The sequence below is a fragment of the Staurois parvus genome, unplaced genomic scaffold, assembly GCF_062004578.1.
Source record: "Staurois parvus isolate SC_StPar_1 unplaced genomic scaffold, SC_StPar_1.0 ptg000021l, whole genome shotgun sequence".
Lineage (NCBI taxonomy): Eukaryota > Metazoa > Chordata > Amphibia > Anura > Ranidae > Staurois > Staurois parvus.
The window spans coordinates 6,279,184-6,302,223 of record NW_028317817.1 but is presented as its reverse complement, the minus strand read 5'-3'; the positions used below and the strand labels follow the sequence as shown (position 1 = coordinate 6,302,223).

General features: G+C 41.3%; 1 protein-coding gene across 2 annotated transcripts in view; it reads left to right on the top strand.

Annotated features, from left to right (window-relative positions):
* RBMS3 (RNA binding motif single stranded interacting protein 3) overlaps positions 1-23,040 on the top strand; it is a 751,114-nt gene that overhangs the window by 624,435 nt on the left and 103,639 nt on the right. For both annotated transcript variants that reach the window (XM_089690799.1, XM_089690800.1), the window contains exon 7: positions 587-693. In XM_089690799.1, coding sequence (XP_089546925.1) covers positions 587-693 — 107 coding nt within the window. The remainder of the gene's footprint in view (positions 1-586; positions 694-23,040) is intronic.

Here is a 23,040-nt window from a genome sequence, read left to right as displayed (position 1 = left end):
ATCATGCCTTACTGTGCACTTCAAGATTTTCCTGTTTGTATTCTTTGATAGGTGTCCAGAAGTCACACGGGTCTTTAAAACCCTAGCAACACCCCTGGCATGCACCCTGCAATTAGCTTTTTTTTTGCATTCCTTGGACCCAACCTTCAGAATTTTGTGGTATACATTTTCATAGAGATACAAAATTAATTTCAGTGATCTAGTAGAGATATGTACTAAGAGAAAACAGGAAAGAGAAAATCAGTTCCCTTGTTTTGAAGATGCTTATCACAAAACAGCATCACGATTATAGAGCAGGCTCCTAGAAAGTACCATGTACAAATCTTCTATTTATTTCACTATTTTCACACTGTTGTTTGGTTTCCTCAAAACATCATATCTCTCTTAAGATTTTATCTTCTTACTGTTTTTTTTTCAAACTCTTGTAGAAAAGCTGCCAAAATCCCAGGATAGAAAAGGTAAAACATCTTAACTAGAAGATATCTGTCTTTAAAAGATTTGAGCTGTGCAGGAGGCAGAGAACTGCTGGCAGGAGCATGTCTTGTAGAGGATTTTAACGATATATCCTGTTGTCTTGTCTTTGCAGCTCCACCGGAGCCTTTACTGTGTAAATTTGCTGATGGAGGGCAGAAAAAGAGGCAAAATCAGAGCAAATACACACAAAATGGAAGGCCGTGGCCGAGAGATGGAGAGGTGAGTGAGCAAAATAACAGCACTTCTAATATTCAGCTTTTTAAAGCTTTTTTTACTCTTGCAACCAATCATTGCCCATCTGTACTGGTTTAACTTCTGAAAAGCAAGTACTAGTTGGCTGCCTTGGGTTACTACTCTGTGCTTAGTGCTTGCTTCCTTGTTTGTTGAATAAGGCCAATGGTTTTGTTCAGAGCTGCAAATGTGTAAGTACAGACATTTCGTTTATTTTTGGATTAGCAGTACAACTGCCACTGTATTAATGACTGCTGGGAGAAGAACATGGTGATTCAGGTTCTAGCTATTTCATTCTCCTATTCTGTGAATCTTGAACAGCTAGAGTTTGGGGCCAAACATGAATCCTAAGATCATCCATAACAATCACAGATCTACATAAAGTTTTTGAGTTTGAGAATTAGAATTTGTTTTTGAAATCATAAAAAATATCTGGGATCTCGCATTGTGTGTTTAGACATTCTGTTTGAAAGGTAAACAGTGCAAGTAAAGTCACTTAAAAATGTTTTTCTAGATTTGGGGGACACAATTGGAGCTGTTCTATATTTGCAAAGCCTAAAATATATTTAACAGTAATCTGTTAGGATAGAAATATGAGAGTTATCATTGTCAAAGTCTTTTTGAAGTTGTTAGAGCTAATACCGTCATTCTTTTTTTCCAACTTACAGTATAACTGACCCAGAATAAGTATGCAACTATTGAAGTTTATTTTTATTTTATTTATTGTTTTTAGTGCTTTACATATACAGTATATTGTACATTCACATCAGTCCCTAACCCCCAAGGGGCATACCATCTAAGGTCCCTAACTTGCATTCATACACATATTAGGGCCAATTTAGACAGGAGCCAATTAACCTACCAGCAGGTCTTTGGAGTGTGGGAGGAAATTTAAGCACCCAGAGGAAAACCAGACAGGCACAGGGAGAACATGCAAACTCCAGGCAGGTGGTGCTGTGGCTGGAACCCTAGTGTAGGGATATTGTAATTTTATATATATATATATATATATATATATATATATATATATATATATACTGTATATATATACACACATACTGTAGTATATGGCGTGTTCTCATCTCACGTTATTGAGCAGGCCAGCATAGGACTGAGCTAGATGTATTTTACACAACAAAAGCACAGCCAAGGACTCTTTGCTATGTCAATTTTATGCAATATCACCTTGGCACTTGGGGGCCACGTTGTTACATTTCAAAGGATGTAATTTGTAAACTTGCAAGGGTGATAAAATACAGATAGCTCATTCAGATTTGAATGGGCTTGGTCAACATCTACTATATAATAACATGAAAAGGGGTATTAAGTATGGTAAATAGCATTCTTCAAAGGGTAACTTGTTTATCTAATTAATAATAAAAGAATGTAGTTTAGGAAATATCTAGACAACTTTGATTAGAATTATGACTACAGCTGCCCAAGCCCAAAAGGCATTACCTGTCACCCAGAAGATCAAAGGGGCTCCTAAAAGTGGCCCATCAGAGTGCTTGTCATTGTACTAAATTGGGAGAATGTGTATATTAGGGAAGTTCCTTTTGGTTAAGTTGTGACAGGAGAAAGTGAGTCCTCTGAGGGTTTCTGGTGGTTGCAGGAATATTCTAAATACCCTGTCATCTGCATTGTTTGTACCTGATTTATGAATTGTTTCTGGGCCGAATAAATGCATATCTCTAGAAAAGAACTGTTGGACTAGTTGCTGCGGGAAAAATACATTTTTTTAAATATATACTCATCCATCCTTCATGATATAAAACAACAGATTTGTCTTATGGACTGTTTCTGTGTGGACCTACATTAATAGAAGATAACACCTAGTGCTGCCAGGTGGAAGTGCTAACCATTTAGCCACTGTGCTGCCCTAAGAAGTTAAAACTTCTTTCAAAATTAGATCAGAAATGGCAACACCTAGCTTTAAAGCTCAACTCTAGCACCCCTTCACCAGCATTACCTGCCTCTCACTCCCCTTTGGAGCACCCCCTTTTTATGCATAACGTTTTTCCTAATGTCTTTGGTTTACAGAGATCTCATGGTATTACAAGTCCTCCTCCTTTTCTTCTTCCTCTGGCAGTGAGCAGATTCTAATTTCTGCAGAGAGTGTAATGATATGGCCATACTCTCTGCAGAATTCTGCTCCAGGCCCAAATCAGCCTGATGAAACCCCCCAAGGGCAGATTCTTAATGCCCTGGGCTTACAAAAAGTGAATTGAATGACCTCAGGCATCATTAAATTGGTAAGAAAACTGAAAAAAAATGCTAGATTGCAGGGCAGTGAGACTGTGGGGGACAGTGCTCAAGATACTGCAGGGTACTGCAGTCAGAAATTATTTTTATATTTTTCAATGTGCTAGGAAAGGGACACTTAAAATGTCTTTTGAAGCAGAATTTGAGTTTTTAAGACCTCCTTCATATGGGAGACGATGCCCACATAGCATGAAAAAGGTGTTTTTTGTAGCATATGTAACGTTCAGTTGCTGCATGCAGGCAGCCCATTGAAGTCTATTAAGATGTGAGGCTGCACAGACACAACAGCACATTCTAATGTGACAGGCATGCAAGCAGGGGTGTATTTAGGTTTTGTGCTGCCCTAGACAACACAAAAATCGGACACCCCCCCTTCCCAGCAGAGAGAGAGCCTGGCACCAACCAACACCAGACATCCACCCCCCCCCCCCGTGCGGAGAGAGCCTGACAGTGATCAAAGACACCTCTGCCCCACCCAAGAGAGCCTTCCACTACCACACAACCCCAGGGCAACAGAGTGAAAGACACTCGCCTTCACAGCTTTGGACATCCCCGGGTACAACAGTTGGGCTCTGCATACACCATCAAGCAGCCAACAGCCGCTCTCGGATCCCACCTGGTCCCCATGCTGCATATGTCTCCTCTTCCAGGGGGCAATGCTGCCTCCCTAAAAAATGCCGCCCTAGGAAAATGCCTTGTTTGCCTTGTGGTAAATACGCCCCAGCATGCAAGTGCAGGAGAGCGGCCCCGAACATAGACAGTGTGCAAGCAGGGATGGTTACCCATATGCTTATCACATTAAGACAAGTAGCTGTGTCAGTGCAGCAGACTTTCTAATAGACTTCAATGGGCTGTCTGTACTCAGCATTTGGAAGAAATGAAACGGCCGGTTCATGCCATACAGACATCATCAGCTGTGTGAGTGTAGCCTAAATCTTGACACATTCCCTTGAATCAAAGCATTCAAAAACATTGATTTATATTTCTAATATTAATTTATTGTTTTAATTTGTTTCGCTCCCACTGCCAATATGAAATATTATAGCAAAGCAGAAGTAAAAGATAATATGAAAGTGTTATAGAAAAAAAGACAACACAGACTGCCGAGGTGTTATTAAAGCAGAAATTATTAAATTAAATGACTAGTACATTGTAACCAAAGTGCTTTATAATTCATGGTCACAGGACTAAATGCTGGTATTATGCATAATGCCTAAAGAAAAATTCTGTCAGCTAAGCTCTGGGAGTTAAGAAAATAAGGGACCTTTGGCTGTCCTTTCAAAAGGCTGCAAAATATCTGGATGGTAAACTGCGATCTAGTAACCTTACTTTGTGTACTTAAAATTGCTGAAATGGCTGTGCCTGTCAATCACAAGTAACTGAATTTTTTGCACCTACAGAACTCTCGGTTTTGAGCAGTATGCTTATGTGTATGTTATATCCTCAGCTAGACAACTATGTTTCTTAACCTACTGAACTGCACGTTTTTCTTAATAAGGCTATTATAACACATTTAGGTCAGAGTCACAAATGCTTGTTCATTTTGAATGGCATTCCAATACATTAAGGCAACACATATGTATTGCCTTATGGTAGTGTGTTGTGAAGGGTCATGGGCAATATTAAGCAAATTAGGGTGCATTGGCAGCCCATTTATTTTGAATGAGTTGTTAATTTGTGTTAATTTTCTTTAATGTACCCCTAAGATGTAAATGTGTGTTTTTATCATTGTTTCAATTTTAGGTGTATATTTCTTCTTTATATACTTCTGACAACTTAATCTGATAGTTTTATCAGTCATACATTTTTGTTACAGTGTGAGGCATTTGAAATGTTTCTACTTTATTGTAGAGCTATTTTTATTATACAGGACAACAAAAAGAGATTCCTGCTATAGAACATGGCTTTGTCTTTTATTCACACAGTTGATCTTTAAATCCCAAATGTGCAGTAGACTAGACAGAGGTTACTTGAATTGTGTGTATGTGATTTTAGGTCTAGCACCCATCAATACTCTCATTTGTGACCAGGTATCCCTTCCTCCATGGAAACTGATGAATGTGTATTATTATTATTATTAATAATAATACATTTAAAATGTTGCAAAGTAAATTTAGTTCTAGATTTCAGAAACAAAAATTGCCAGCAATTTTTTTTTTCACTGCCATCTCAAATTTATTTATTATTGCATCATTATTTGGAAAAAAAACCTGTCACAATTAAAATGCATATACTGTATGCTGTTTTTTTGCTCTAGTATAATGTGTGAGTTGTAAGACCTGTTGCTTTGCTTGAAGCATGTGCATTTTATTACTTAATAAGCAGGTCACATTTTTTTTGCAGGTAAAATGTTGGCACACATACTTAATGCACTTTTTGAAACAGAAGTCACAAAAGCAAATTTATTTGGATGTTCTTGGAAGTGCTTGGTAAACTAGTGTTGCACTGTACACATTAAACATCAGTGTATAATCAGCTAAAAAGGTTCAAGGATCTTAATAGCTGTGTGTGCATGCATCTGCACTCTCATGCAAATCTGCATTCGAAGTCTGCCGTAATGATTTTTTTGCTGTTCTTGTTGATCTGCAGTAGTAAGTCAGCACCACTCTACAGCTAAAAAAAGCTTACAACGCCTTAATTATTGCATACAAATGCGTTCATGGTCTCAAGAAGTACTGATGCATATTTTATAATTTATTCCAAATTTGATTATTTCTCTAATTATAGAATAAATTCAAAAACATTTATTAAACGTTCCTAAAATTATTAATAATAATAATAATAATAATAATAATAATAATACAGTATATTCTCAATGCATAAATATTCTTGAAAATACAATGGCCTAATATATACAAACACAAATTAATGTCTGGCCATGATCCTCTAAGAAATCCTTTTCAGGTATACAATGAATGTAGACTTTTTTTTGAATAAGTCAGTGTATAAGTCAGCTGTCAGAAAATGGGTGTGTTTTTTCATTCTTTGTAAGTTTTTTGTTTTTCAAGTTACAACACAGTCCTTATCATGTCAGAATAACATTTAACGTGACAAGATGCATGGCCATGTTCTTACACTAATACATAACTTACATCATAGTAACACACATACAAAGTATTTGACACATCAACTGCTCTACTGACATCATCCACTACCCTACTGACACCATCCACTGCCCTACTGACACCATCCACTGCCCTACTGGCACCATCCTCTGCTCTACTGACACTGTCCACTGCTCTACTGACACCATCCACTACTCTACTGACACCATCCACTGCTCTACTGACACCCACCATTCTCTGCCCTACTGACACCTTCCACTGCCCTACTGACACCATTCTCTGCCCTAATGACACCATTCGCTGCTCTACTGAAACCATTCTCTGCCCTACTTCCACCATCCATCACTGGCCCCCAGAGCGAGAACAACCTGTACAGCAGGGAAGAAGCGACCCAGCTAAAAGGCCTGGTAGCAGCCACCAACTCATCATACAGGAGAGGACTGAGTGAGTATCCCTGCACCCCCTGGGTGGATAGGGGAAGGAGCATTCTGGTGGGACACCATATTCGCTACCTACTTGGGACTGTCACCTTTTTAAAGGAACAGGTACCAGGAAGTGCGCATGCGCGGCCGGCGGGACGGACATGTCCCGATGAGGCTCCGCTTTCCCGTCGGGTGACGGCACCCAGAAGCGGCGGGTCCCAGCCCGCGAAACACTCTGGGGGGATCCGGTCCCCCGGGCAACCATCCCGGAGTCTGATCCGCCCGGGTCTGCGGTGGATTCTCCACTCCAGGTCAGTGTATTCTGACCGAGGACTCGATCCCTGCTGAGAGCTGTGCACAGGCCCGCCCACTGCTGCACACAGCTCACCTCAGCACACAGCTCACCACCGCACACAGGCTGAAGAGGGAGAGAGCTGGGGGGGCTGAATTCACTATAACAGCCCCCCCCGTCCTGACAAGCAGCATAATGGTTAAAGGGGCACCCCGGCACCAGGTACCCCCATCAACTAAAACCATCAAAGAGGCCCTGGCAAAGACCTCCACCAAAATGGCCACCGCCCCAGCACGTGGAAGCAAGCATGCAGCGGGGGCATATGCAGCTCTACAGGTCCCGCAGCCCAGCCATCCCTGCACGTCTGAGGGTGAGTCTGACATTGATACGGATGTCCCTACACAAGCCCTGACGCCTGACCTTACACCTCCTGACCTCTTATCACGCTTTGAAAAAATGCTACACAAAGCTCTGAAGCAAACCTCAGACCGCATCACTGCCACGCTATCTAGAGAAATCCGTGAGCTAGGACAACGCACAGCGGACCTAGAACAGAGGGTAGATGGTCTTGACAACTCGCTTCAGACACACACGGCTGACCTTGATCTTCTGCGTGACGAAAACGCAACACTATTAACACGACTGGAGGACTTTGAAAACCGAGCGCGGCGCTCAAACCTACGTATCCGTGGCCTTCCAGAAACGATCGTCGATGTCCAATCCACGATAACTGCTCTGTTCCAAGAGCTTGCCCGGCTATCCCAATCGACAGATTGGAATTGGATAGAGTCCACAGGGCGTTAGCGCCACGTCGCGCAGATGGTCCACCACGCGATATTATTGCCAAGCTCCACTTTTTTCGTACTAAGGAGCAACTCCTACACGCTGCCCGTAACGCGGAATCTCTACAATTCCAAGGTCATCCCTACCAATTATTCCAAGATCTATGCCCCACAACAATCTCCAAGCGCAGGGCTATGAAACCCCATCTTCAGGTGCTTCAACAACACGCTATACAATATAGGTGGAGCTTCCCTTTCGCAGTGCGATTCCGATACCAGTCCCAAGATTTCACCTGCAAAACTCCAGAAGATCTTTTGGACACCCTACGGGTCCTGCAACTACATCCCCCAGCGACGCCTTCAGAAAGCGCCAAGCGGAGGTTCACATCCTGCTCGCCGCGGAAGTCCCTCCCCGCACGTACAACTGAAGGTCAATTCAATTTCCACAAGAGAGGGCGTTTTTCGTCTCCAGGATTAACCTCACAAGATACCATGGACTGAACGCAGTCCTACATCTATTCTTCTCTTTCCCCCCCCCTTTTTATGCCACACACACCATACGGTGTACTCGTTTGGTTACCAAGGCGGTAAATACCGTTGTTATCCTTTCTCCCTCTACTTGTTGAATTTTGGTTGCCCCCCTAACCGGGGATTGTTCTTCACCCCCCTTCGGTGCTACATTGTAGCTTATATTTGGGATCCTGGACTCTGGCGACATGGGATGCTACACCCCTGCGCCAATGTTGTCTCACCAGCACTATTGGCGCCGCCTGAGTCCAGGATCCTTGATTTTCTTGAATGTTGAATGTTCTTTTTATGTTCCTGTGTTTTTGTTTTTTACCGGGACCTTGCCACCGTTTGTTAATTACATTGCCGTCATCCTCGCGGTCCGCGTACCTGCACACTCTACCCTAGGGCTACTATTGTTCCCTGGCCCACCCTACTCAGGGTGTCCTTGGGAACCCACCTTTTTGGCCACTAATGGCCTATTACACCCCTTCTTTCCTGTTACCTGTCTTCAACCGTACCCCCCCTCCTTCCTTTCAACATGACTCCATGACTTTGCGCAACACACTCCGTAATGCTCTCATCCCCAACAGTAATTGTCAGGCAACATCCCGAGTGAGAGTGCCCTGCTATTCAAACCACTATGCACTTTATCCATGGGCTCGTTAAATATCCTTACCCTGAATGTACAGGGTCTCAACATTCCACAGAAACGGAATAAGGCTTTCCGAACCTTTGCAACACTTAAAGCTCACGTAGTCTGTTTACAGGAAACACACTTCACTCCCAATTCCACTCCTAAGTTTTATAGTCCTCGATATCCTCAGGTCTATACAGCCTCTGCCACCACCAAACGCAGGGGGGTACTGATTGCTTTCCATCGCACAACACCTTTCACGCTATGCACCGAAATCAAGGACCCAGAGGGTCATTACCTCCTGTTAGTAGGGCAACTCCTAGATGTGGATGTTACCATTGTTGCATACTATGCCCCAAACCAAGACCCCTTGCCATTCCTCTCCCACCTACTATCGGTTATAGACCATCATAAGCGCGGAACTTTAATTGTTAGCGGAGACTCTAACAGAGTAATATATCCCTTTCTCGACAAATCTCCTCAACCATCCCCCATCCCTGCCCCTAAACTAACCTTCCAAGCTATTCTACAACGTTATTCTTTGATAGACACATGGCGGGAACTTAATCCGACTAAACGCCAATACACCTTCTATTCTCATCCTCACCAGTCATTCTCCAGAATAGACCATATTTTCATTACCACCGCCTCTTCCTCTCGGCTTCTGACCTCTGAAATAATTCCAATCCCCTGGTCTGACCATTGCGCCGTACTCACGGCTATGGCCTCGTTAGCTACATCCCCCACTGAATCCTCTTGGATCATTAATGATAACCTGCTTGCAAACCCAGCACACTGTCTTGAAATCGAAGCAGCATTAAAAGACTATTTCACTCTTAATCAGTCGCCCGATATATCCCCTCTCCTGCTATGGGAAGCGCATAAACCAGTATTACGAGGGTTCTGCATTAGTAAAGCATCCTTCTTAAATAAAACCAAAAGGCAACAACGTCTTTTACTGGAGCAAACCTATGATCGTTCCCTTCAAACCTTTCAGACGGCTCCTACGCCGACCAATCGTGAAGCCTTGGAACGATCTAGATTGGCTCTAGATCGCTTTCTCACAGATCAAGCTGAACTCTCACTTCGTAGATCTAGACATAAATATTATACTAGGGCGAATAAACCCAATACATTCCTCGCCCTCTCTCTTCGTAAGCTCGACCAACTCACTAAACCTATCCGGATTCGTACCTCCTCTGGCAACCTTACCAGTAACCCAGAACATATTCTACAGACCTTCCATAACCACTTGTCACAGCTCTACTCCTCTTCCACACCTTTTGACCCCGCACAAGCTGATATGCTTCTCACCTCCATTTCCTTTCCGAAACTCTCAGAGTGCCAGTTGTCGACGCTTGAGCGACCTATCTCCCCTGCCGAAACCCTAGACGCTATTAAAAATCTAAAATTACGGAAACGCCCAGGACCAGATGGCTTCTCGGCTACCTATTATAGGAAATTTGCTCATCTTCTCACTCCCATCCTTACTAACGCTTTTAACGCTTTACTATCAGGCCAAACCTTCAACCATGAAACAGTGCAAGCGAACATCTCAATGATCCCAAAGCCGAATTCTGATGACACGCAGTGGTCCAATTATAGGCCAATCTCTCTCCTTAACATTGATATCAAGTTGTTAGCAAAAATCCTCTCTTTGCGTCTTACCTTGTGTTTTGGTTCTCTAATTCATAACGACCAAGTGGGCTTTATCCCAACTAGACAAGCAGGAGATAACATCAGGCGTGCATCTCTTTTAGCTAACTTAGCCAGGTCTCGTAATATTCCTGCCTGTTTCCTCTCCCTAGATATCCGGAAAGCATTTGATACCGTCTCATGGCCATACCTCAACTATATTTTGCACCGTTTCGGGTTTTGGCTCAAACTTCTTAACCTGGATCTTCTCGCTGTATCAAGAGCCTTCAGCCAGAATTAGGTATCTGGGGCACAGGTCAGCTCAGTTCTCGATATCTAGAGGCACGAGACAGGGCTGTCCTCTGTCCCCCCTGCTCTTTGCCCTGGCTATAGAGCCCCTAGCCCTCTTAATCAGAGCTAATCCGGATGTTAAGGGACTCGAAATAGGGGGCACACATCATAAGTTATGTCTCTTTGCGGATGATGTCTTGCTCTTTCTCACGACTCCATTGACTTCCTCGCCTTCCTTACTCCGGCTTCTCGAGAAGTTTGGTGAGCTCTCAGGCCTAATAATAAACCCTAATAAATCAACAGCACTCAACATTTCTCTCCCCCCAATAGAATTGGCACACTTGAAGCAGATTTTACCATTTCCTTGGTCACAGTGCCATATCCCTTTCTTGGGAATCAAACTGACTCCTAAGCTATCAGACCTTTACGCAGCTAATTATCTTCCAATGCTAAGCCACCTTTCTGCCCTTCTGACCAAATGGTCTTCCCTTCCCCTCGCATGGCTAGGCAGAATAGCAGTTGTTAAGATGTCAATCCTCCAAAAAATTCTATATCTGTTTAGAGTCCTCCCAGTCCCAGTCCCCCCTCATTACCTGCGCACATTGCAGCGTCGCATCTTTTCCTATGTTTGGGGCAATACTCGCCCTCGTATACCTCGCTCCACCCTCTATCTCCCTAAGCTCAGCGGAGGTCTAGGCCTACCCGATCTTAGCAAATACTATCTAGCAGCGCACTTATCCCAGTTACCTAAATATCATGCAACTTTTGAAATCCCTCAATGGGTTGTGCTTGAATCTATTGAATGTGACCCCTTATCCACAGCTAACTTGCTCTGGTTGAGACCAATAGACCGTCGCACTATATCCAACCCCATCACCTCTCACTTCCTATCCTTGTGGGGCAAATTGAAAACCCGATATCTCCTCCAATCTCCACATAATCCTATGCTCTCGTTCCTGCAAAACCCAGCTTTTCCCCCGGCCTGGCAGACACCCCTTTTATTCAAAGCCTGGTCCTCTGCTAATTTATTCCGTACACATCACTTCCTACAGAGGAATAAGTTTAAATCCTTTGCCTCGCTGCGGGAAACGCATGGCCTCCCAGCCTCCGAGATATTTCGGTACCTGCAGCTACAACACTTTTACGCCCCCTACACCACAATAATCAACCGACCAGACACCATGTCTATCTTTGAACGAGCGTGCAACAAAGATCCTCATAGACGTGGGCTTATCTCCTGCTTATATTCACTCTTTACTACCTCGATTACCGCGTCCCCCCCTCTGTATACCCACAAGTGGGAAGTAGATCTAGGTAAGGAATTTGATCCGTCTGAATGGGACCATATTTGGGCCAACACAAAATCATCCTCACAGAACATCATAGCATTGGAAACGAATTATAAAGTCTTAACCCGCTGGTACTTGGTCCCGGCGAGAATCGCAAAATTTACCCCTAATTACTCACCCAACTGTTTTAGAGGCTGTACAGACATAGGAACACATTACCATATATGGTGGGACTGCCCAATAGCCCGAATCTTTTGGGATGAAATTTTCGCCATGTTATCTACACTTAGCACTACTACCCTACAATCCGACCCAATGACCGCCCTACTCAACCATTGCCCCCCTGGCATCTCCAATTCACAATTTAAGCTCATCATGCAAGTTACGACTGCGGCTAAACAGGTTATAGCGAAATCCTGGAAATCCCCCACCCTAAGTGTTGCGGCCGTCAAAACCAGAGTAACGCAAGCCATGATACATGCAAAGGTGGAAGCCACAATTCTCGACACGATTCCTAAATTCTTGCGTATATGGAGCCCCTGGGTAGAGTGCTTCCTCCCGCCTAATTTTGACGAATCACTTCTTCTCCCCTGATTTGTGTATTATGCGCTACAGATACTGTCATTGGTCCTTTGTACACAATATGTAGGAGTTATTGTACACATGCCAAACGCTCATGGAGTCAATTGTTGCTGTTCCTCTTCCCCCCACCCCACCCCCCACCCCTGTCTGACCCCCCTTTAAACTTCCCCCTATTTCTTCAACGCATTTGGGAGACATCACTTTGATTGGCTGGAACAATAATGTCTTTTGTTGTTGTCAACTACTACCTACCTGTTTCCGCTAGTAATGCATGGATAACTGTACTATGACTCTCTTTCATTTTGTTTTGTTTTTTTCTTCATGTTCTATTGCCATTTCAATGTCCAATGTACATTAGCAATGTCTCTTTGTTTGTCTCACTCTGATTTATTGTTAATAAAATTGTTTGAACAAGAAAAATATATATTAAAAAAAATTATATATATAATGTATAAATAAATAAATTATATATATAAAAAAAAAATAATAAAAAAAAAATAAAGGAACAGGTACCAGATCCCCTGTTCAGGAATGCCTTCAGATTGCTGGGTGAAGGAAGAAGAGTTCCAAATAGGGGCTGGGGTAGTACATTAGGATATGCTGGCTACCTCTCCAACAGAGACTGTGCTGCAGTGAAGGCTTATAAATAGTTTCATGAAGTTGTTCTCAGTTCATCAGTTTCCTTGGGCATCTTGTGCACCTGTAACCCTATTCCAGTTTAAATCCCCTAAATAAAAATAACAAAACCAAGCTCAAGGACTGATCTCTGACTCTGGATTCTAGCCTGTGTGGAAATGCGTATCGCCTGACTGTGCAGGACTATAGGGGGACCCAAAACTCAGAACCTCCTAAGGGGATAGTGCTACAATAACAAGGTCTTGGAGTTAAAGGCAATTGGTCCAAGGACCTTGGCCCAGCTAGATCTGAGGAAGTGATGGAAATTTTTGCAATGTTAATTTTAGAGCCCATGGGAAAATGTGAGTAGAAGTAGCTGGCAGAGAAAATCTGAAGCAACTTGTGCATTTATAGACTCTGTTGTGTAGATAGTGCTCTAAAATAGCTACAAAACTTGGTTGATTTTAGTGGACGTAGAAACTAACTTCATAAGGGGTCAATAAGAGTGTTTATATGAGTCAGTGTGTAGGACTCCTAACTAGCCTGGCTAAAAGCTCCCCTACATTACTGCCTTAATTCTGGTATAGGAGGTACCTGTAGGATTGTTCAGTTTGCTTATATATATGGATACATAGCCAAAACGTTCTTTTCCCTTTAATGTTTGTGTATTGCTGTCATAGAATAAATATGTTTTAGTTGTGCTGCTCTTAGGGCTTTGCTAGTACTGTAGGGTGTGTTTCTTGTATGTTGGCACATATGACATTATTTTCCTCTCATATTGGATTTTCCTGCTTCCCAAGAGATTGGGGTTATAATTGACATATTATAACCAGGTGTTTTTATAGTACTTTGAAAGTCTTCATTGGAGGCCAAGGATAAGGGGAATCACCACTGGACAGCATGGGAGATCTGAGGGTGTCCCTGGGTGTAAGTGATACTGAAGCATGATCACTGCTGACATTGTCATAGATCATGGATTCATTCAGTAGGGCTAGCAAAGAGTCTGTACTGAATAGATAGTCTAGTCTGGCCAGATAGTCATGGACTTGTAAATAATAGGTAAATTCTATGTCTGTTGGGTGTGTAAGCCTCCATGAATCATGTAATCTCAGAACTAAATTCATGTCTGCTAGGGGGATGGTGTGGGGGCTTAAGCTTAGATGTATTTGATGGGTAAGATTTTAGATGGTAGTTTAAGCTTTTATTTAAAAGTATATTAACACCCACTTTTCTCCTATCTGGTGGAAATTCAATCAATTTCCCCACACAGAGCTTATGCATGATGGGGATATCTGCTGTTGTGACTTCCTGCAGCAGCCCTACTGTATGTCAAAACTTTGCTCCTCTTTTTTCTAAGAATCTCAATCCCTTAATATTCCATGGAACTATTTTCACTTTAAAAGCTAACATGAAAGGGAGGGGTATAGGCCTCCTTTTAAGGAAGTGAAGGTTTTAATAGTACCCACAAAAATAGTGTTCTTGGTTGTGTGAAGTAGATGAAAGTGGTGTTCATAGATTTGCAATAAAATGTTCTTACTGCTACACGGCACTGAATGTATGATAGGGAATGGGTATAATTAAAGGCACCTGGGTGATTGGAGACAAGAAACCTTTGCATAAAAAGACATAAACCAGTACCACAAACAGACTGTACACTCAGATAATGTGTACAGTTAAAAAAAACAAGTATAATAGAGATGTGACTTTACTTTTCTCTTACATAGGATTGGTTGGGTATGTACACAAGGTCATAGGACAGCAAAAACAATGGCCTAACAACAGTGCATCTCCTAAAGATCATATTATATTCTCTTAATAAACCAGGTGATATCCTGTGACAGTAACCCCTGTTGGTAGTCAATCATCATTATAAACCACAGTTCAATACAAAGTTAGAGTGTTTTTAGAAAGTACTGGTATGCACATACAATGATATTATACTTATCAGAGTCCACAATGCACAGTGGATATCAGAAAAATAGTGTAATCAGCTAAGACTGGTCTGCTGCATTAAGATAGTTATGGTGGATGTCTACTCTTCTTCCCCTTATGAGGGGAGCATAGTGGTTGGGGAGAAGGTGTACAGTTGTGATCTAACTCTTCCATGAGGTCCAGGAATGGTAGTGCTGACATGGAATCCTGAAAATGTTGTTTCTGATCATTCTTCGTCACAAAGAGGAGATTGTCAGGGCTAGCTAAGGTGAATTAGATTGTTTCTGGTGGACCGTTCTGAAGACCTTACTGGAAGCTTATTGTTTCCACATAACCTTTGCTGGGTGATCCACAAAGATAACAAGATCACAAGCATCCATTTCCAAGGTTTCAGAACGTGTAGAAGCACTGGAATATGAATGGAATATGGTTTATCAGTATAATTCAAATATTTTACAATAACAGGTTTATGAGTTTTCCTATCAGGTTGTGGAGCACTGAGCTTGTGTCTGCCCTTTCAACAACACAAAAGGGATGTGTGCATTTCAAAGATGTGGATCTGTGTATGATGCACATTTTCTTTGGGGCTTATGGATTGTAATATTCATGTAGCCCAATGATCTGCAAATTGCTCCACCTTGAATGATTTTGCAGATTATCTACCTCATCATGCAGGGTAATGTACGTTTATCTAGATCAGTCACTATTGTTTGCATTTTCAAGAGTTTATTCTTTAATGATCAGATGCACCGATTTCCTTCAGGACTTGTATTTTTCTGAGCAGTGATTTCTTGCTTCCACTGACACTGTGATTGTAGGGTGCAGTAGACTTGCCACTGCCTCTATGATCCTAGCATGCTCCCCCTAGACATATTCCTCTGAGGGTCTGAGGAGAAAGAAGAGGGGTTGCTATGTTCCTCTCAGGAGCAAGCAGCTCCCCTTCTGGAGCAATCCATGGAGCTGCGCTTTGGCCAGAATAAGCTGTGTGGAGCTGGTATGATGTGGACTGTGCAGGAGGCAAGCTGTACAGGGTATTCTGTGCTAGGTATTTGTGAAGACGAAGTGATACAGAAGCTCATGTTTAGTAGTTGCGTCTATATCAGCAGTGGATCCGAAAGTTACGTATGAGTGTTTTAGGTGAGCAACAGCATATTTTTATGTACAAGTAGTTGGAAAACCAAATGATGGACATGATCGTTGCTGCTTTTATAAATCATTGAAAAATCTAGCTTTACTGACATTACAGGAAAAAAACAACACCAAACCTATTAGTTTATTGAGCTAAAAGTTGCTTTTTCATGCATTTTACTGCTACTGATTATTGCTATAATTAAAGTACAACTAAACCCAAGAACAAAAATAGCATTTATTGCAGCATACTAGACTTAGGATATGGTAGCTAAGATACTGTATGTTCTAAGATTCTTCACAGCTAAAAGGAAAGCAGTTGATGTTCCTTTTTTATTGCAATGCTGGGATTGCTGAAGTAGTAATAGTAAAGAAAGACCCCCACATTTAGCAGTTTCTGAAAGGACATGGTAAAACATAAATACAAGTTATGTCAGAAAAGAAAAAGGTAAGAATCTGCAATAAAAACCTTTTCATTGCTCGCCTGCGGGGGATTCTTTTCTTAGCAAGACTGGGTTTTCACTTTAAATAGCTTTTTCTGGAAAATCAGCTAAATGAACAATTATTTACTGAATTTTTCCTTCACATATTAATCACATAGCTAACATCTAGAGCTGCATCTTTCAGCTGAAAGCGATTTCTCGTGTAATATATACAGTATGTCCATGAGTGCACTGAAAACTGCATCAAATTGCAAGAGAATATGAGCATTGCTTCACAAATGTTACCTGCTAGTAGACAAGTGCAATTAGTTTAGTTTTTATTTGCTTTTCGGGTGCAAATTTCATTTTTGGAGATTCAGATGTATATGAATCTAGGAATGTATACAGTACCGAATGACAATGAATCTGAAAAAAAAAGTTTCATTTGTATGACACCACATGATGCAATAATAGTTTGAGGCCATGGGGAAATTTCAGACTTGTTTGATAATTTGAACTTGGATAATGAATGGATCCGAATTTAATTTAATTTGTTAATTTGGATGCACATGATGCTAGTCGATATAGTCCAATCAGCTCATGTCACTTTTCTTGGTGGGCTGGACCATCTTTTAGAAATACAGAATCTTTCTAATTCGAATATGTCCAACTCGATAATATATCAAATATATAACAATCTTCTGGAAAAAAACTGCAACATTTTCTGAATCCACCCAGACCAACGAATATCCGAAACAAATGCTGAAGATACAAAATAATGTCCAAAAACAAATCGGGTCAACATAATGTTGAAAACAAAATTCTTCAATGAATGAATGCATCTGAAATGAAGTGACACAAAAATTTCTGGCATCTACATGACTACCTGCTAGTGAGCTTAGTAGATGAGGTGCCTTGCATGTTCGTTTAATGCAGGGCTTATTTTGTTTTAGTTTGTTCTGAAAGTTAACAAGGATATTCTTTCATTTCCAAAATAACTTTGCAGTTCTTTAGCATTCAACAAAATCTTTCTAAACTGATCCACGTGTAGATAGTTTCTGGACATCTCAGCAAATGGGTAGAGTTTCGGCCAAAATTCCTTTTAAAATGCAATCAGTATTCAAAGGAAGAGGTAAAAAGTTCATGTAAGGATCTTTTCACAGTGAAAGCAAGTGGCATAATTTAGCTTAAATGTAGGGTGGCAGGGTGGTACAAAAATTATAGCGCCAGTTGCACAGCTATTATATATTTTAAGCATTCCCTTGGTGGCTGTAAATTGATGCTATAAATATGTTGAGATGCAAAACAAAATGTGGTAAACTTGGAAGATAAATTAAAGTACCAATAGTAAGCTATAAAGCATTATAAATGTCATGCTTATTATTCTACATCTGGAGAGTCTAAACATCCAATTCAGCATTTCAGGACATTTTATCTAAAAAAAATTAAACTACCAGAAAAAAAATGTGATATAGGTTGACAGGAATGTAAGTATCGGAAATTATGTAAGGAAGATTTTCCCAAATACGTGGCATTCAGAATTCAGTAATTGCCCAATACTTCATCCAGATATAAAGATGCCTAATGTATAACATGGCTCTAGACTCCAAAGCAGCAGCAGAAGGGCAATTTGGAAGAAAGCTCAGTTTTAATACATTTAAAGAATTGTCAAAGATGTTTGTTCAGTAACAGATTTTAGAAGAAATGCATTAACAAAATCAACACACTCTGTTGCCTGCATCTGGAAAATGAAGCAGCGGCAACACATACCAGGCTCTTAATGGTCTGGCATGTACTTTTGAAGAGGGACATGTGTTTTTACAAAGAAAAACAAGCTGGCGGGGAAATGTCATTTACCAGTAATTTAAATGGTATTTTCTTTGTAAATGTCACTTTTGTTATAGTACAGGTACAAGTACATACAGTGTACAGGTGCACAACCTCAGAGCCAGTTTTAGGGCATCCACCAAGAATATTTGTCTAAATACAATTGTGCATTTTTTTAAGTTTTATTTTAAGCATTATTAAAAGAGCTGCTCTCTTCCATCTGCCAAAAATTGTTTAAAAATTGCATTGGCACATGGCTCCTAGGGCAGTTTTCAGCTCCCCATACCCTCTTGTTTAGAAATCTCTTGACTATTAGCCTTGAAACTTGTCAGAACTGATTTTAAAGATTCAGCTTCCATTGACTTCAATAGGGTTTGAACTTCTGTTCAGAACTTTAGCAAAATCATCTGAAAAGGAACTGGAGCAACATTTTCAGCAACATTTCTTTACTTACTGTGTCTACCTTGCAAGGCTATTAATGTAACTTTATGTTACCATTTGAGTATACTTCACCCAGTTGCTGACCTTGTACTGTAGCTTTACTGCTACGGTGTGGGCCGGCTGTGCAAAATCACGTATATATATGTGATTTTGTTCTGCCAGGTAGGGGGCACACATATGCTCCTGCCTACCTGCGCTGCCATTGGCTCCCTGTCCTGTGATTTATGGCTGGGACCCACCAATCTGAGCTAGCTTCAGGAGAGAGATCTGTGTTGGTAAACAACACAGATCTCTCTGCTGACAGCAGGGATGTGACAGTTTGGGGTTTATTTACTAAAGCTGGAGAGTCCAAAATCAGACTCCCTTCTGCATAGAAACCAATCAGCTTCCAGGTTTCATTGCCAAAGCTTCATTGAACAAGCTGAGGTTAGAAGCTGATTGGTTTCTATGCAGAAGGGAGTCTGATTTTGGACTCTCCAGCTTTAGTAAATAAACCCCTCTGTGTCCTCTTGCTTTGCAACGAGACAAAAACTGTCACATCCCCTAGTAAAACAGCACACAGTCAACACATTACACATAGTTAGGCATGCGGTTAACCTGTCGATTGCCCCAGATATTAACACCTTCCTGCCCAGTGTCATTAGTACAGTGTCAGCACATTTTATTAGCACTGATCACTGTATTAGTGTCACTGGTCATGTCAGTGGCAGTTAGTCAGTGTCACTTAGTGTCAGAATGCCCGCCGTATTGTCACAGTCTCTTTATAAGTGGCTGATTGATGCCATTATTATTATAAAAAAAAGTCAAGTATATATGATGTAATTTGTAGACACTCATCATTTTCACGCAAGCCAATTCATATAAACTTTTTTTTGTTGGATATCTTTTATAGCAAAAAAAAATATTGTTTTCCTTTCAAAATTTTCATTTTTTTTTTGTTTATTGTGTAAAAAAAAAAATAAACAGTGGAGATCAAATACTGCCAAAAGAAATCTTTGTGTGAAAAAATTATATAAATTAAATTTTTGTACAGTGTTGCATGACCGTGCAGTTGTCAGTTAAAGTAACGCAGTGCAGTATAACAAAAAAATGGCCTGGTCAGGAAGAAGGGTAAATCTTCCGGAGTGATTACATAATGTTTATTACTTGCATATACAGTCATGGCCGAAATTGTTGGCACCCTTGATATTTTTCCTGAAAATCAAGTATTTCACACAAAAAAGGTATTGCATTAACACATGTTTTGCTATACACATGTTTATTCCCTTTGTATGTATTGGAACAAATATAAAACAGAGGCAGAAAAGCAAATATGACATAATGTCACACAAAACCCCAAAAATGGGCTGGACAAAAGTATTGGCACCCTTAACTTAATATTTGGTTGCACACCCTTTGGAAAACATAACTGAAATCAGTCGCTTCCTATAACCATCAATAAGCTTCTGACACCTCTCACCCGGAATTTTGGACCACTCTTCCTTTGCAAACAGCTCCAGGTCTCTCTTATTGGAAGGACACCTTTTCCCAACAGCAATTTTAAGATCTCTCCACAGGTGTTCAATGGGATTTAGATCTGGGCTCATTGCTGGCCACTTCAGAACTCTCCAGCGCTTCTTTGCCATCCATTTCTGAGTGCTTTTTGACGTATGTTTGGGGTCATTGTCCTGCTGGAAGACCCAGGATCTTGGACGCAAACCCAGCTTTCTGACACTGGGCCCTACAGTGCGACCCAAAATCCTTTGGTAATCCTCAGATTTCATGATGCCTTGCACACAGTCAAGGCACCCAGTGCCAGAGGCAGCAAAACAACCCCAAAACATCATTGAACCTCCACCATATTTTACCGTAGGTACTGTGTTTTGTTCTTTGTAGGCCTCATTCCGTTTTCGGTAAACAGTAGAATGATGTGCTTTACCGAAAAGCTCTATCTTGGTCTCATCTGTCCACAAGACGTTTTCCCAGAAGGCTTTTGGCTTACTCAAGTACATTTTGGCAAACTGTAGTCTTGCTTTTTTATGTCTCTGTGTCAGCAGTGGGGTCCTCCTGGGTCTCCTGCCATAGCGTTTCATTTCATTTAAATGTCGACGGATAGTTCGCGCTGACACTGATGCTCCCTGAGCCTGCAGGACAGCTTGAATGTCTTTGGAACATGTTTGGGGCTGCTTATCCACCATCCGGACTATTCTGCGTTGCAATCTTTCATCAATTTTCCTCATCCGTCCACGACCAGGGAGATTAGCTACAGTGCCATGGGTTGCAAACTTCTTGATAATGTTGCGCACTGTGGACAAAGGCAAATCTAGTTCTCTGGAGATGGACTTGTAACCTTGAGATTGTTGATATTTTGCCACAATTTTGGTTCTCAGGTCCTCAGACAGTTCTCGTCTCCTCTTTCTGTTGTCCATGCTTAGTGTGGCACAGACAGACACACAATGCAAAGGTTAAGTGAACGTCTCTCCTTTTTATCTGCTTTCAGGTGTGATTTCTATATTGCCCACACCTGTTACTTGCCCCAGGTGAGTTTACAGGAGCATCACATGCTTGTAACATTCTTATTTATCCGCAGTTGTGAAAGGGTGCCAATACTTTTGTCCAGCCCATTTTTGGAGGTTTGTGTGACATTATGTCGAATTTGCTTTCTTTCCTCCCTTTTTTTGTTTTGTCCCAATACACACAAAGGGAATAAACATGTGTATAGCAAAACATGTGTTAATGCAATACGTTTCGTGAGAAATACATGATTTCCTGGAGAAATATCAAGGGTGCCAACAATTTCGGCCATGACTGTAAAGTATCTGCATTGCTACAGTTTAACAAGGTCTAGCAGTATATGTACATTTTTAAGTGTTAGTATATGGTTAATGAATGATATGGTCCTGTGACTTGACAGAATATTAAATACATGCTAATCTGGTTAGTGTGAATATATTTTACCTACACAACCTATATTCATATTTTAAAGGTGTACACCCTCACACGACCTTAGTCATAGCCTATTTTTTAATGTGCATTATGGGTTAACATCTGTGCACACAGTGCCCATTCTGCTGCCTTGGGGCCTGATTTTCACATGCACAGGTTTACAACTGGGTACCATGTGATCACTGTGATTGGTCATCACTGCAATTACATGCTATCATTTACTGTGCTGGTGCCTCCCCTTCTTTTTTCTATAGAGAAAAGAAAGAGATCAGTACTTGTGAATGAGGACAGAATAAATATGTTGCTGAGGCACTAAAATTTTGTACCCCTTTCCTGCCCTAAACACCCCCCCCCCCCGCCCCACACACACACACATACTAGCCATAATACAGTGCCTTACTGTGTGTTTTTAATGAGCTCCTTTTCCCCTTACTTACATTTTTCTGGATCAAGCAGTGACCGCTAGTTACGTTAATATGCACTGCTCTTTGCACACTACTAATGCCATAGCCCCTAGTTCATAATACTTAGTCCAACTTAGGCGTGTGCAAGAGAGGGTGGTTACTTATTACATACAGTGGAACCATGAATAACAAATGTAGTCACCTCCTAACAGCAGCAAAAAACAGAAAAAAAAAGGAATTTGGAGGAGGCTGGGAGCAATAGAATGGACTTTAAAAGTACTTTTAAATTTAAAAGAGAAGTATGGCCAACATTTTTCTGGCCACACTTCTCTAGTATGCCACAGGAGTTTTACTTTCCTGTGAACCAGAATCAGCAGTTGGGATTCACCCGACAGCTGGCTCTGCCTCTCAGAGCATGGCTGAGAGCTGGAGCCAGCTTCACTTGCCTCCTGTCCTGTGAGTGCTGGAGGAGTGACAGTCACCACTCTCTACTAGTAGGACGAGAACTGAGAGATAAGTGGTCATGTGATCGTTCAGTTCTCAGTCTTAGAGCCGACATATAACAGCTGCAGCATCAGACCATTGCTACAGCATAGAGGTGAATATATATTTTAAACCCCTTTCACACAGGCGGTTAGATTTCAGCTTTTAGCTGCTGTTAGAGGAACTTATCGCAGCTAAATGCAGACAATGCATCCCTATGGCTCCATTCACACACTGCGTTTAGCAATGTTTTCATAACATACGGTTTTATGCATTTAGGAAAAATAAAGTTGCCAGCATCCAGGAGCGATGTACCGCAACTATCTGTACATAACTGCAGTTAATCGCAGCACAAAGAAAAAATAAGTTAACAGTTGCTATAGAAAAGGTAAGA